At 39.9% G+C, this 15528-nt stretch overlaps 1 protein-coding gene across 2 annotated transcripts in view; it reads left to right on the plus strand.

Annotated features, from left to right (window-relative positions):
* The window catches only part of Ctdp1 (CTD (carboxy-terminal domain, RNA polymerase II, polypeptide A) phosphatase, subunit 1), a gene marked incomplete in the record, with an annotated part of 96429 nt that overhangs the window by 48200 nt on the left and 32701 nt on the right, over positions 1–15528 (plus strand). The window contains 1 exon segment of one of the 2 annotated variants that reach the window (XM_013511639.1): positions 3527–3689. Within the exon segment in view, the coding sequence (XP_013367093.1) occupies positions 3527–3689 (163 nt within the window). 2 annotated transcript variants of the gene reach the window in all.

Below are 15528 nucleotides of genomic sequence, written 5' to 3' on the forward strand. Positions count from 1 at the left end.
TCATTGTACTTAGTAATGATAGGGCTGCCCAGGTCACTTGCTTCTCTCTGGGTGGTTTTGGCAGGTGCGCTCACTAGAAAGAAGGACATGGGAGGAGCGGTGGCCCCTCGTTACCTAGGCTGCCTTCTGGTCTGAGTCCCCTCCTTCAGTCTGAGTCCCCTCCTTCAGTCTGATATCGGAGCTGTATCTTGTCTCTTTTCTGTCAGTCGTGCTGAAGGATTATCAATTTTACTGACTTCTCTATTTTCTTATTTTCAGCTTCATTGACTTCTGCTCTACATTTTGCTTGCTTTGGGTTTATTTATAATAATTTAGCTTCAGCAGTCACCCATAATTCAGAAAACTGCTTACCACAGTACCTGTGCTCTAACACGCCTGCCTTGTGGAAGGTCCCAGCGGGCTCTCTTCTCCTCCTTCTCCTTTGCTTCAGGGCTCTGTCATGTACCCTCAGGACAGGTCTGCTGGTGGCTCCTTCTCTGTGTTTTCTTCAACTGAAGGTGTGTTGATTTCCCCTTAATTCCTAATGGAAATTTTCCTGATGTGAGAGTCTAGGTTGATAGTTCTTCTTTTGCAGTGCCTGGCAAGCATCTAGTCTTTCTCAACCTCTGGATCTGATGAGAAAACTGCTACCAGTCCAGTCCTTTTCCCCTGTAGCTTAAGGCAGCTTTTCTGTCATTATTACAAGATTCCTTTTTGTAATTGGAAGTTTGATTATGATGTGTTTTGGAGAGTCTGTTATGTTTGGGATTCACTAAGCTTCTCAAATCAGAAAGTTTAAACCTTTTGCCAAATTTGGGATGTTTCCAGCAGTTGTTTATCTCTACCTTCTTGGGACTCCAAGTCTTTTTGCTATCTCACACATTCCCAAAGCTGTGTTCTTGGTTCACTCTCTAGATGGGTTGATTTCTGTTCAGTGACCTTCTACACTGTCTCCTCCATGTTGCTATCAAGCCCATCCTTTGTAGTCTTTAAAAATATATTTTTCAGACCGGGCATGGTGGTACACACCTCTAACCCCAGCACTCAAGAGGCTGAGGCAGGAGGGTCGTTGCAAGTTCGAGACCAGCCTGAGCTACAAAGTGAGCTCAAGGCCAGCCTGAACTGTATAGCAAGACCTTGTCTCAAAAAAAAAAAAAAAAAAAAAAAAAAAAAATATATATATATTTTAGTTCTAAGATTTACATTTTTTTTTAATCTCCTATTTCCTTGGTGAGATGTTTGTTGGTTTGTTTGTTTTAATCATGTTGGTCATTGATCATTGAAGCATTTTTATCATGGATGTTTCAAAATTTTGTCAAATAACTTGGTGATCTTGAAATTAGCCTCTACTGATGATCTTTTTCATCAGTTTGAGATCTTCCTGGCTGCTGTATGACCAGTGACTTGGATTGAAACCTACACACTTTGTCATCATGTCAACACTGGATCGTATTTAATTCTTGTCTTAACTGATTCTTTGTGACTCCACTGTAGGAGCAGAAGTAGAGGCAGTACCATGTTCCTGAAGGTAGTGGTAGAAGTCCAGTTTCTCCTTATTACATGACTTCTGCTGACACCTGAGATTGGAGTGGGGTGTGATTGTTCCTTGGGATGTGGGGGAACTTGGGGCCCACATTACCATTGGAGGATGATGAAAGTTCTGGCTCCACTGGGCTGCCTCTAGTGCGGTCACCCCCATGCAAGGAGTGGGAGGGGCCCTGCGCTGCCTGTGGAGCTGGACTTTAGGCTCCCCATGTTCCTCTCCTGGGCCTTCTCTTGACCCCATAGCAGGATGTTGGTGGATTGGGCTGGAGGGGAACCAACTTTATCTGAAAGATCTTAAAGACATCATTGATTAATTCTTTTAACTATTCCAAATGAAAAATGAGTGTAATAAGAATGGCTGATTCCACATTTTTTGCATCTTGTCTCTGGCTTAACATTTGTCCCATTATGCTTTGTTGTCTTAGAGTGGTAGACGTACAGGAAGAAATGTGGCCTTCCCCTGGTGTCATAGGAAGAAAAATAACCTTGCAGATGCCCTCAGAGGGCCTGAGGAGCCCTCACTTTATGGACTGATCTGTAACATCTTGTGAAGGAGAAGCAAGAAAAAGCCAGTCCTTGTGCACCTGGCAGCCAGTCCACCTAAAGTGGTCTCCTGATGCTGCCAGACCCTGCAGTGGCCATGAGTCTCAGCATGGCCTCAGCTCCAAAGACCTTTAAAGATCAATTCTGGCCTGATCACTTTTGATAGAGAGGGCATTCTTGTTCTGACATTTGAATTGTTAAACTATTAACTTTCCTAAAAAGAGACCATAATATATCTGTTTTTATTAAAAAGAAACTTTTTACTGCGTGTGAGATTTTTTTTCACATGTCTTTTGAGCAGTGAGTTTAGGAGCAGAAGATGATGGCTGTGGAATGGGCCATGTTGGTGTAAGTGGATAGTTTATGCATTGTGTTAGTTCTTTTTGATGAGCTGAATTTTGACAAAGATAGCAATATAGATATATGAAGTCTTAACTTTATTAAAATCAGGTCACATTTTTTGATTTCTGGGCAGAAATCTAACATGCATTAGACAACATTTGAGAAGCTTAATATATTGCTTTTTAATTTTGTAACCTTGAATAAATGTCCCCATTTTTCTTCCTAATGATGAGGGCTTGCTGCCTTGTCTTTAGTGTGAGTAGTGGCTCAGCCTGTTGCCCAGTGAGGCAGTGTGATGGTCCGTGCTTCCTCTGCTCACCCTCCCACTGCAGGGAGGAACCAGCTACAAGAAATAGCTATGTCTCATAAAGGACATACTGCCAGTTTCACGGAGATTTACCTTAAATTCTGACAGTCATCAACATGCATAAAAATATATTCTCTGAGAATCAATACATCTAGATGAAAGTACATATATAGGAAAATCCAGTTTCAAACAGAATTGAGATTTTAGCAATAGAAAAATTGGTGCAACATAAGCATTTGATAGTTCCAGATAGAAGCATCCTTGAAATGGGCTTCGTTCTTGTTAGCTGATCTGTTTCACTAATACTCAGTGAATATCTTAACATATCTTTCCATTCTCTCAAAAGATTAATTCCACTTCATTTGTGTCTTCTTTAAGTCACCACAGCATTTCTGGGGCCTGTTTTATTGCCTGGGTAGGAGATAGTGTTGTTTCTGTTCTGTTTTCTTTAATGTCTTGTGGCTCTCATAATATTTCCAGGCAATTTCTAGGAGACAGTTCATCTCTCCCGCCTTTTCCACTTGTTCTAAAGTGAATTGAGCCAGGCAGATGCCCCATGGACAGGGCTGTTTGCTGGTGAAGGGAGGTGAGTGTGAGCTTCCATGGGGCCCCGTAGCTGGCCCAAGGAGGAGGCACAGTGTGCTGAACATGTCAGAGATAGCAGATGCGTGTCATCCACAGAATGTCCTGCCTTTCCATGAGAATATTCTCTGTATGCGTGGCTCAGCTCAAGAGTCAGGGCTCTCACGCAGAGCTGGAAACATGCAATCTGACTGCTTTCCTCATGCGGGACTATGACATTCCTTTCAGAGCTGTTCTGCCACATCAGCAGCAGATGTTTGGTGAAGAGCTCCCCGATGCTCGAGATGGAGAGCAGCCTGGCCCTGCCAGAAGAAAGCGCCAGCCCAGTATGTCAGAGACAATGCCGCTGTACACTCTTTGTAAGGAAGACTTAGAAAGTATGGACAAAGAGGTGAGCAAGCGCCGCGCAGGACGTAGGCAGCAGGCAGCGGCACTCCCAGGGACCCTGGAGGCTGCTGTGTGCTGGACATTGGAGGTGGAACTAAGATAATATTCTTGTGCAGAAGTGTGTGTTCTTGGAAGCTAGCACCTAAGTTTCCTATTAAAATAGAGCTATAGCACATTAAGTGATGTATCCCCAGAGTCTGACACTAAGAACACTTTGACAGCCAGGCTTGGGGCTATGATTGAGTTCTAATCCATTTGCTTTCTTCTCAAGTACATGAGACAATATCTGGAGACAGTTACAGTTGTCATGACAAGGTGGGATGCTTCTGGCATCCAGTGGGCCGGAGCAAGAGGAGCTCAGCACCTATAAGGCACAGGATGCCCTGCAAGAGAATAGTCCAAGAAGATCCGTGAGGTTCATGTGTAGAAACCCTGGGTTGCTGTGTTTTCAGGTGAACATAGATTTAAACACATGCACACACAAATTATGACTAGCAGTTTCTTATTTGGAAAAGTAAGTAGTTAGTTTTTCCAATACTTGTGGGAGTAATGATACTAAGATTCCATATCTACTTGGAATTAAGCCTAATTACAGTGCACATTTTCCATAAGACTGAAACAGAACTAAAAATAATTTTGTAAGTCAATATTGTTGTCTGTCTCCTGGCTTTTATTTTAAAACAACAGGTTCACCATTGCATGATTTGATGGTCATGTGCAAGGCCTGCTCTGTGTGACTCCTGTGTCCCATGGCCTACATTCCTGTCACCACTCTTCTGAGGCCACTGGCCAGCCCTTTGGTAGGTTTCACACCTTCCAGTGCTTTTTCTGGCAAGTGGTCTATGCAGTGTCATTCTTTGACAAAATGAATGAGTGTTTTGTGAGGGGTGGTCTATACAGTATTATTCTTATGCAGACTGCCTTGAAAAGACCACTGCAGAAAAATGGGTCTTGTGTAAGTGTGCCCCAGTGGGCAGCATCTGCCTGGATTCCATCCAGGCCTCTGATGGACAGAAGCTACCCTTAACCAAAGGCTTGGCTGCCTACAAATGCACAACTAGCTGCAGCTGTTCACTGAGCATCCTTGTGCCAAGGTCAGAAATACTGTTTTTGTTGGATGTGCAACAGAGAACATCAAAGGAAGAAAACGGTTTTTGTTAATTTTTAACAGCAGCAGAAAAGTGCACATGGTTATATTCAGGGTAGAATCTCTTCAGTAATTCAGATTTTCCATCATCTTCAGATGATAGTTTGCCTTACAAGGATTAAACCCTTTTTTTTAAGTTTGCTGAATTTCTTAGTACCATTTTTCTGCCTTTTTGAGTATCGGTTGTTTATATTTGATAAAAATATTTCTCTGTAAGAATGTTCCTTGCCCCTAAGCCCAGATGGCTGGATCTAGGAACAGCATCTGCTTCCTGCTGGACTTGGGTGGGGAGGAACTGGTAGACCCTCACGTGCTCCTGCCTGGCCCCCACTGCCATGTCACAGTTTCCTTCCTGGCTTCCAGGTTGAGTCAGAGCTTTGAGTTTGCTTTCAGAAATGCAAAGTAACCTTAAACCTCAGATTTGGCTCCTTAAGAAGTATAATTGAAGAGAGAAAGGCTTCTCCTGTGAACATGCAGCCTACAAAGTAGAGGAGCTCTGTTAAGCACCTTGAGGAGATTGCCCACGTGGTGTTCTTTGTGGGGTTCTTCATGATGGAAGTGGCAGGAGAAGAAGGTGATACAGTGCTGCTGGCTTAGAGATGACAAGGGCCAGAAGCTGAGGACCATGTGGCCTCTTGAAGCCAGAAACGGTAGGAAGGGAATCCTACCTGAAGGACCCAGTCTTGCTGACACAACACTTTGATTTCCATCCTATAAGACCCACTCTGGACTTCGGAGGTGCAAAACTGGGAAATTGCACACTTAGTGAGGCAGCCTTGGGAAAGGTACACACAGCTCCCCCTTGCTCCCAGTCCCTGGCTGCCTTCTGGCTTCATTTATTCTTGTTCCCATCTCAGATAAATATGTTTTCTCTCTGCTGGACTCTGTCCTCAGGGAATCATTTGCAGTTCCTGAGACTTCTTGACCACTTTGGGCACCTAAGAAACTCTCAGTGGGCTGTCATTCCTTGCATAGGAAGAAGGAAGAGTCTTTAAGGACCACACTCTATATTAGGTAATAAGAGGAAGGAAGCTTGTTACTTGGGAGCAGTCCATGCTATATCCTCTTGGGGACTTGGTACATGTATGTAACACACCTCAATTCTTTTTTCATCCCCTTCCTCCCCCCATCCTCTGTCTCTTGGTCTGGTTCTTATTTGAAGAAAATCTTCCTATTTCTTATATATATCTTTTATCATGCTCTTTTTTTTATTTTAGGTTTATCATTTAAGAAAAATCATACAATATTTAAACTTAGTTGTTTGATTTCTTTCATTTAAATGTATGGTCTCAAGGTGCAGGATGTTTCCCTATAAATGACTCGGGTTTATCCTTCTTGTCAGAGTAGTACTCCATTGTGTATAAATGTCACATTTTCTTTATCCATTCATCTGTTAATGGAAATAGAGACCCCTTCTAAGATTTAGGTTATTAGGAATTGTGCTGTTACAAACATCATTATGTACATATCACAGTAATATTATGTCTTTAACTCTTTCAGGAATATACCTAGAAAGGGAATGACAGGTAGGTCAAATGGAATTTCTAGCATTCATTTTTTGATAGCTCTCTATACTGATTTCCATAGTATTTGTACTAGCTTACATTCCCACCAACAGTGTAGAAGAGTTCCTTTTTCCCTGCAGCCTAGCCAGCATTTGGTATTGATTTCTTGATGATAGCCCATTTTTCTGGAGTAAGATGGAATCTCAGTGATGTTTTGATTTGCATTTCTTGCCAGAGATGTTGAACTCTTTTTTTTCCCATTCTGTAGGTTGTCTCTTCACTCTTTGGGTTGTTTTTGTTTCTTTCGGGGCTTTTTTGTTGTTGTTTCTAGTTTTTTGAGACAAGGTCTCGCTATGCAGTCCAGGGTGTCCTTGAACTCATTACATAGGTTAGGCAGACCTCAAACTTGCAGCAACCTCCTATCTCAGCCTCCAAAGTGCTAGGATTACAGGTGTGCACGACCACACCCAACGGGTTGATTCCCTTGCTGTACAGAAGCTTTTTAATTTGATTAAAAATTTAATTTGATAAAAAAAATCGGTTCTTACACTGTTTCTTGTGCTATTGGGGTTCTTTTCAGGAAGTCTTTGCTGTGCTGATGTCATCAAGAGATTTACCTATTTTATCTTCTAGCAGGTTAAGTGTTTCTGTTTTAACATTTAATTCTTTGACCCATTTTGATTTTAGTTTAGTACATGGTGAGATATATGTGTCTAGATTCACTCTTATACATGGGGATAACCTGTTTCCCTAATACCATTTGGTGAAGAGGCTGTCTTTCCTCCAATGTGTATTTTTGGTCCCTTTGTGAGAAGTCAGATGGCTGAATGTGTGTGGAGTTGTTTCTGCATCCTCTGTTCTGTTCTAGTGATTCACATATGTATTGTTTTTGTGCCAGTAATATGCTGGGTTTTTTTAATCACTGTAACTGTGTAATATAACTTCAGTTCTGGGGTTGTGATATCCCTTGCTGTGCTCTTGTTACCTGGAATTGCTTTTGCTATTTTGGGTCACGTCTAGTTCCATATGAATTTTAAAGTTGTTTCTCTAGTTCTGCGAGGAATCCTGTTGATATTTTGATTGGGATTGGAGTATATCTGTGTATCAGTTTTGGAAATACAGCTATTTTGACTATTTTGGTTCTGCCTATCCAGGAACAGCAGTATCGTTCCATTTTCTGATATCTTCTTCACTCTGCTTTTTAAGAGCTTTTTAGAGGTCTTTCACTTTCTCGTTTAGGTTACTCTCAAAGTATTTAATTTTTCTTGTAAGTATTATAAACGGTGTTGTTTTCCTAATTTCTTTCTCAGTGAGTTTCTCTTATATCTGTTTTCTTCATACTTTTCATCATGAGTGGTTGTTGGATTTTGTCAGAGGCTTTTTCTGAATCTGTTGAGATGATCTGTTTATGTGATTCCTGTATGTTTATTGATTTGTATATGTTCAACCGTGCTTGCATCCCAGGGATACAGCCTACTTGGTATATGATCATTTTGATGATTTGTGCATTTTTTTTTTCTGTTCTGTGTTCATTAAAGAGATTGGCCTGTAGTTCTCTTTTTTTTATTTTAAAGAGAATAAAAATTTTTAAAACACATTAAAAACAATATAGAATTTCAAAACAAGATGATAGGAAATCAACAATGGTTGTTATATTGCGTATTATTTTCTTCAAAGTAGTTGTTCAGATTATCAGATATAAGCATGCAAAATTCGTCAAAAGAAAAATTAAGAAAAAAATTAAGCATTAACTGTTCCTTTCAATAAGCCAACAGAAATTAGTAGTAGTTCTCTTTTTTTGATTGTATTATTTTTAGTTTTGGAATCAGGATAATGGCACCTTCCAAAATTGACTTAGAGAGTACTCCTTCTCTTTCAGTGTCCTTAAAGAGTTTGAAGAATATTGGTGTTACATCTTTCCTGAAGTTCTTGAAAAAAATCAGCTATGAATCCATAAGGATCTGTGCTTTTCTTAGTTGGTAGGGTTTTTATTACTACTTCAATTTTTTTAATTTATTGAATTATTCCTTGTTTTTATATATTCTTGGTTCAGTTTTGGTAATTCATATCTATCTTGGAATCTGTCATTTCTTCTAACTTCTCTGGTGTATTGTAGCACAGGTTTTCTTTTTTTTTTTTCTTTTTTTTGTCCTTTTGAGACAGGGTCTCACTGTGCAGTTCAGGCTTCCCTTGACCTCACTTTGTAGCCCAGGCTGGTCTCAAACTCAGAAAGGTCCTCCAGTCTCAGCCTCCCAAGTGGAGCACAAGTTTTCAAAGTAGCTGCTAATAATATTCTGGATTTTGGCAGTATCCATTGTGATTTCCACCTTTTTCACTGCTAATTGCATTGATGACATTGTCTTTTCTTTCCATTTATTTGTAAGATTGGCTAAGTTTCTCTAGTTTGTTAATTTTTTTTTTAAAGAGCCAACTCTTCGATTCATTGCATCTTTGTTTTGGCTTTCTTCAACCTCAATTTCATTAATTTCTTCTCTTTATAATTTCCTTCCCTGTAGTAGGTTTGGATTTGGACTTGTTTTGAGGGGTATCGTTAGGTTATTTGGGCTCTCTGTTTTTCAGATACGGACATTCACAGCTATAAACTTCCCTCTTACAACTGCTTTCTTTGTGTCCCATAATTTCTAGTGTGTTGTTGTACTGGTATTATTTGATTCTAGGAACTAATTTCTTCCTTGATTTCTTCTGTGACTCATTGGTTATTCAAGAATGTATTGTTGAATTTCCATGTATTTGCATAATTTTGATGATCTTTTTCTATTGATTTCTAGTTTTGTTGCACTATGATCTGATAATATACATAGGATAACTTTTATTCTTTTGCATACTGTGTAGACTAGTTTGTGGTCTGTTTTGGAAAAAATTCCATGTGCTGCTGAGATGAATTTATATTCTGTTGTTGTTTGGTGGGATACTCTGTAGATATCTGTTAAGTCCATTCGTTTGAAGATTTTTTTCAATTCTGATATTTCTTTATTGATTTTTTTTGTGCAGTTGATCTATTTGAGGCAGTGGAATATTGCAGTACTCCACTATAAGTGTGTTGATGTTTATCTGATCTGTTTTGTCAGTAGTATTTGTTATAAAGTTGTCATGCCAGTGTTTGGTGCATATATGTTTATAATTGTTATCTCTTACTGTTGAATTTTTCCTTAACCAATATGTAGTGACCTTCTTTGCCTCTTCTGATCAGCTTGAAGCTTACTTTGTCTGAAAGTAGAATAGCTATTCTTGCTTATTTTGGGGTTCCCATTGCAAGGAATATTGTTTTCCACCCATTAATTTTTAGTCTATGAATAGGGGGGAATTAAGTGTTTCTTGTATATACCATACTGTTGGATTTTGTTCCTTGATCCATTCTGCCAAACTGTGTCTTGATCGGGGAGTTGAAACCACTCATGTTGAGCACTACTACCAAAAGTTATTGATTTTCTTCTGTCATTGCATTATTTTTCTATTGCTGATTGCCTTTCTTTCTCCTCTACTTCACTGCTCACCCTACTTGGTAAATTCATTCTATTACATCTTTTGGCATTGTTTGTGTTGCCTTCTTCTAGGATTTCCTTGAGAATTTCTTTGGTGTGTTCACTTGGTGGCCATGAGTGTCTAGGTGTTCTTAGCATGGAAATAGCTGAGCTCTCCATCAGTTTTGAAAGATAACTTTTCAGCATATGTCAATCTGGTTTGGAAGCTGTTTTGTCTTAGGGCTTGAAACACTTCACTCCAAGCTCTTCTGACCATTACAGACTGTGTTGAAAAGCCTGCTGTGATCCTCTTGAGTTTTTTCTGTAAGTGACTTTGGTCACAAAAGATCTCTAAGACCTTTTAAATTCAGTCCTTGTGTTGGACTTACGGGATTTTGATTATAATTTCTCATGGAAGGATTCTTTTCTAATCATGGAGGTTTTGTATGGCTCATTTATGCATTTGTTAAGTTTTTTCTCCATATTTGGAAAGTTTTCTCCTATTAATCTAAGCAGTTTTCTTTTTATACCATTTGTGCTGTCTTCTGATTTTTCACTGATTCCTGATCTTAGTCTTCTTTTTGTCAGCTAGCAGCTGTTTGATCTATTTTTAATGTTCTCTTGGTGTTTTTAAGGTATTTCTCAATAACTAAGTGGTCACCTACAACATCCCTGTCATCTAGTTCTGACACTGTCCTCACATTGGTCATTTCTGCCACTCATATTTTCAATAGAAATTTTAATCTCCTGAATTTCTGCTTGATACCTTTTCATGGGCTCTTAATTCTTTACTAACCTGGACATTCATGCTTTATGTCATTTTGTTTAGCTCAACTAGCTTTTCCTTACTGTCTTGCTGGTCATTTTGTTTATTACATCCATTATTTGTTTAGTTATATCATCTTTGAACTTGCTGAGCACCATATTAATTCCTCCACACATAAACACTTCCTCTGTTATTCTTTCAAATAATTTGTCTGTGCCACTTTTCTTTCCCATCAATGCCATATGGATCAGCTTTGGGAGAGTGGGGGAGTTTATGAAGGAGTTTTGTTACTTTGTCTTTTCAAGTTTGTTTGTTATGCTGAGGCTTTCAGGTTGATTATATTGGAAAGCTTAGTTGCTAGAATGGATATCTCTGTAGTTACTGTCTGCTTTTTAGTGATATACTCTTGGCATGGTTAACTATAGATCTTTGCCTCTTTCTAAAATCCAACCATCTCTTTATTTGGGAGGGGACGCTGCAGTGTGGTTCAGTTAGTACCCAGCCAGTTCTCTAGGAATGGGCCCACAATATTGTTAATGACACGACACAAAGGCAGTTCAAATATTGGTATACAGAGGAAACAGTTACTAGCAACAACTATGTCACCTTGGCTATAGAGCAATAGTAATAGTGTCAAAAACAAACTGGATTTTGACATACCTAAGAATCAATAATGTACTATCTTTAGCCATAGAAAAGAGATCTGTGATTATAGTTTAAATACTAACACAAACCAAACATTGACCTACAGTAAATATCTACTAAGTGGAATAGCTTTACCTCTAGTTAACAACAGAACTGTACTCATCAGTAAATGGCATAGAATTAGCTGTCTGAAGATTCATAAAGTTTAGGGGTTATATTAGTAAAGATACAGAAGGGTGGGCAACCAGAAAATGAAAGAAGTAAAATTTGAAAAATTAATCAATGGAAGATGAGGAGAAGGAGGGAAAAGTGAGATACAGAATTTTATTGAGGAATAAAAGGAAATTAACAGCATTAGATAAAAGCAACAAAAAGAGAAAACAGCAGAATAAAGGGAAAAATGAAAAGAAAAAAGATAAAAAGGGGGAAAAATGGAAAAAGAACCCCAAACCCCAGAAAACCAATGATGAAAAATGAAAGAGAAAATTTAAAAATTGAGTCCAAAAAAATTTCCTGTGTGTTTTTTTATGAATGGTTTCTTTCCATGATTTGCAGTCTTCAAATCCAACAAGTCATGATTTTCTCCACCTGGCCTGTAGGTTATACGAGGTACTTCCCACATCCCACCCAGTCCCTGCCTTCTTCAGAGACTCTTCTGTCTGTGTACCCTAGATTGTGACAGCCATTCAAGCCAAAGCGTGTCCTTGCTCACACTGATAGATGGGGAATGACAGTCAGCCCTGTGGTCTCTGCTGGACCTAGGCTGTGGGGTAGGAACTCAAGCAGACTATTGGACTTAATGTCAGCGCTTTCAGATGCAGCCTCCTGAGAGCCACACTTCCTAGGCCTAATTTCTTACTATGCACGGCCATACTGGTGTCTTCCTGGCCTAAGCATAAACTTCTCAGGGGTTCTGGGTCTCCACTGGCTGTTGCTGTCCAAGGGTAACACTGAAACCCTGGAGTTATTCTGTAGTTCTCTTTGGCTCAGTTTTAAAGTTATCCCCTCACCAAAATGGTGCCTGGTTAAACACACTGGTAGTGTGGCAGGTACTGCACTGGGTTTTGTCTCCAATTGTTAAGTTTACCAGGAGTCACTTTTGGAGTAAAACCGCATCCTGTTTTTGTGGTTTACAATGGCTGTGAACTTTTCTTGGTGTTGGTCTTGCTAGCAGTGACTTACTTTGTCCCTGGTCCTCTGAGCCTCTCGGGTGACCTTCTACACCTCTCTGCCATGTGCCAAGGAGAAACGAAATGTAGTCATATCAGATTTCGCAGATGGCTGTAGCCAGGGCACAGAATACAGGGCTGTGTGGCAGATAGCTGCTGCATCCCTCTCTGAGTTATTTTTAGCATGATACCTAATGACCCTAGTCAGTCACCGGTGGTTAAACAAGTGCCACTGCCTCCCATCCCTAACCAGGTACCTCTGGGAGACCCTTGGAGTTGGAATGATACCACTGTCCCATCCATATGCCTTCAGAAGGTCCTGGGTTATAGTCCATGAACATGTGGTGTGGACAGCAGACACTTGCACAACCTAAATCGTTCTTAGGCTTGATCCCAGGGGCCCAAGTTTTAGGTTGCTTCAGTCTTAGTCTTTGGGTGTCAACTATCCAAAGCCTGGGGAACCCTTCAAGAAGTGAGAACAGACCAGATGTGACTTTGGGGCCTGGTGTGAAATGCTTACAGACAGGGATTGCTGGCTCACTGTGAGACTGCCTTGGATTTCCCTCTATACCCAGGCACCCATTCATCATCCTGTAAGACTCACTTCAGAAGAGACTAGTGTTAAATGTTTAGAAGGCATGATCATCTAACAGTGTGAGCATGTGGCATGCATTGCTGTGTATCATTTCTCCTGGGACATTGGAAAAGTGGGGTGCCTATATTCAGAATTTCATTATGGTAGGCAGGATCACCTTTTCAGTCATTACAAGAGTGAGAAATAATTTAGACTATCCATGCCCAGATAAAATAATATAATTTAAAATAAGATTGCACACCAACCCTGGCAGCCTGTCAGTCAGTAGAACTGACATCCCAGGGCTTGGGGGTCAGCAGGTGAGGACTGTCAGGATGTTGCATGGTTGAATCCACCTGAGTATATTACTCAAGACAAGATGCATCTTTTTTCTCCACCCTACCCTTGCCCACTCTCTGACTCCTGCCCTTGTTCTCCTGATTGAACCCAGGGGCACTTTACTATTGAGCTATACCCTAGCCCTTTCTGCTTTTTTTTATTTTGAAACAGTCTTGCTAAGTTTCCCAGGCAGAACTCAAACTTGGAATCCTCCTTCCTCAGCTTTCCTCAGTGCTAGGGTTTTGACGTGTCCACTATACCTGCCTCAAAGTGCATTTTGATTTGAGCAAATGGATGTGTTTCTGCACAGCAGAGTGACAGTTACTCCCTTCTCATTCTTGAGCCTCAAAATTTCATAACATCTTAGACTAGAAACAAGTTTGCTTTCATTATGTGAAATTATAATTCAAAATAATTTTTGAGATATGGTTATATAATCACAATATAGTCTCATGATTTACATTGTGCATTTGAAAATCTGCCTACTCATTAAAATGTATTCATAATCCTAAAACCACCATACTTTTTCGGATATTCACAGATATATACACAGAATGGTGAATATTTGGGGCCACCAGCACTCATGTTCCCAGCTGAGGCCAGCAAGGCAACACTTCCTCCTTAGCTCACATTGTCAACGTGTGTGCTTTCCATGGTCTGTTGCCTCATTGCCACACTTCTAACCTTTCTGTGTTTCTGGCTGATTTTGCTGTTTAAAATGATCTCAGGGTTGTCTAGTGCACTTGGCACAGGAGACTGTGACGTGCCTCAGGGAGAATATGGGTATGTTGCAGAAGCTGTATTCAGGCATGTTGGCCCTGGGTTCAGTATGCATGACTATGTGTTAGGTTTAACATATTTCACAGCAGGGTCATACATACATCATTGTCTCACCGGGCAGCTGGTACCACTGGATGGTGCTGTTCCGTGTTCCCTACATCCTTACCACCACTGATTGGTTGTGTTCTTGACAGTCATTCTGACCAGAGTAGGGTGGAATCTCGGAATTGTTTTGATTCACATTTCTCTAATGGCTAAAGATACTGAACATTTTGTTTCATGTATTTATTGGCTATTTGTTCTTCTGAGAATTATTTTGGTTCCTTTGCCTGATTTTTGTTTAGGTCATTTGTTTTCTGGGTTTGTTTTTTTTGTTTTGTTTTTTGTTTTTTTCTCAAATAGTCTGGGTATTAATCCTCTATCAGAAGAAGAGCTAGCAAAAATTTTTTTTCCATTTTATACATTTGTCTTTCTACTTTTGATTTTTTTTCCTTTACTGTGCTGAAGCTTTTTAAAAATTTTGATGTAATCTCATTTGTTGATTCTTGATATTATTTATTTCCTGTGCTATTGAGGGTCTATTCAGGAAGTCTGCCTGTGCTTGTGGCTTCATGTTTTTCTCCTGGGTTATCTTCTAGCAGTTTTACAATTTCTGTTTTTATATGTAGGTCTTCAAATCCTTTGACTTAATTTTAGTGTATAGGATGAGCAGTAGAGATCTAGTTTCAGTCTTCTGTATGTAAATAACCAGTTTTCCCAGCACCATTTGTTAAAGAGGCTACTTTTTATGTACCTTCCATTCTATTTTGTCAATCTGCTTGTTTTTATGCCAGTACCATACCATTTTTTTTACTATAGCTTTGTAATATAACTTAAAATCTGGTGTTGTGATGCTTTTTTTCCTTAGGATTCCTTTGGCTCTTCTGGGTCTCTTCTGGTTCTATATGAATTTTAGGATTGTTTTTTCTACTTCTGTGAAGAATATTGTTGATATTTTAATCAGGATTGCATTAAATCTATAGCTCACATTTGGTAATCTGCCCATTTTCATCACATTAGTTCTTCAGTCCAAGAACAAGAGGTGTCTTTCCATTTTGTAATGTCCTTTTCAATTTTTCTTCAGAATTCAGCCTGGCTACGTTGACTCCTGGGTTCAAGGTGGGAGGGTTGTTTGCTTGTTTGTTGGTGTGTGTATGTTTGTGCAGTTGTTGACTTAGGTGGTCATCCCCAAGGCTGTTAGGGTAGAGAAGGTTCCCCAGGAGGCAAGCAAGCAGCTCACACTAGAAGGGATTTTGCTGTTCCTCAAAATTTAGTGAGACATGATGATCACATGTACCCAGTAGCTTCCTTGCAGCCAGACCAAGGGAAGATTCATCCTTGACCATTGTTGGCTCTTCTGGCATCTCGGGAACAGCATTCCCATCGCACTGAGCTAC

Source organism: Chinchilla lanigera, unplaced genomic scaffold (genome assembly GCF_000276665.1).
Source record: "Chinchilla lanigera isolate Chin_1 unplaced genomic scaffold, ChiLan1.0 scaffold00001, whole genome shotgun sequence".
Classification (NCBI taxonomy): domain Eukaryota; kingdom Metazoa; phylum Chordata; class Mammalia; order Rodentia; family Chinchillidae; genus Chinchilla; species Chinchilla lanigera.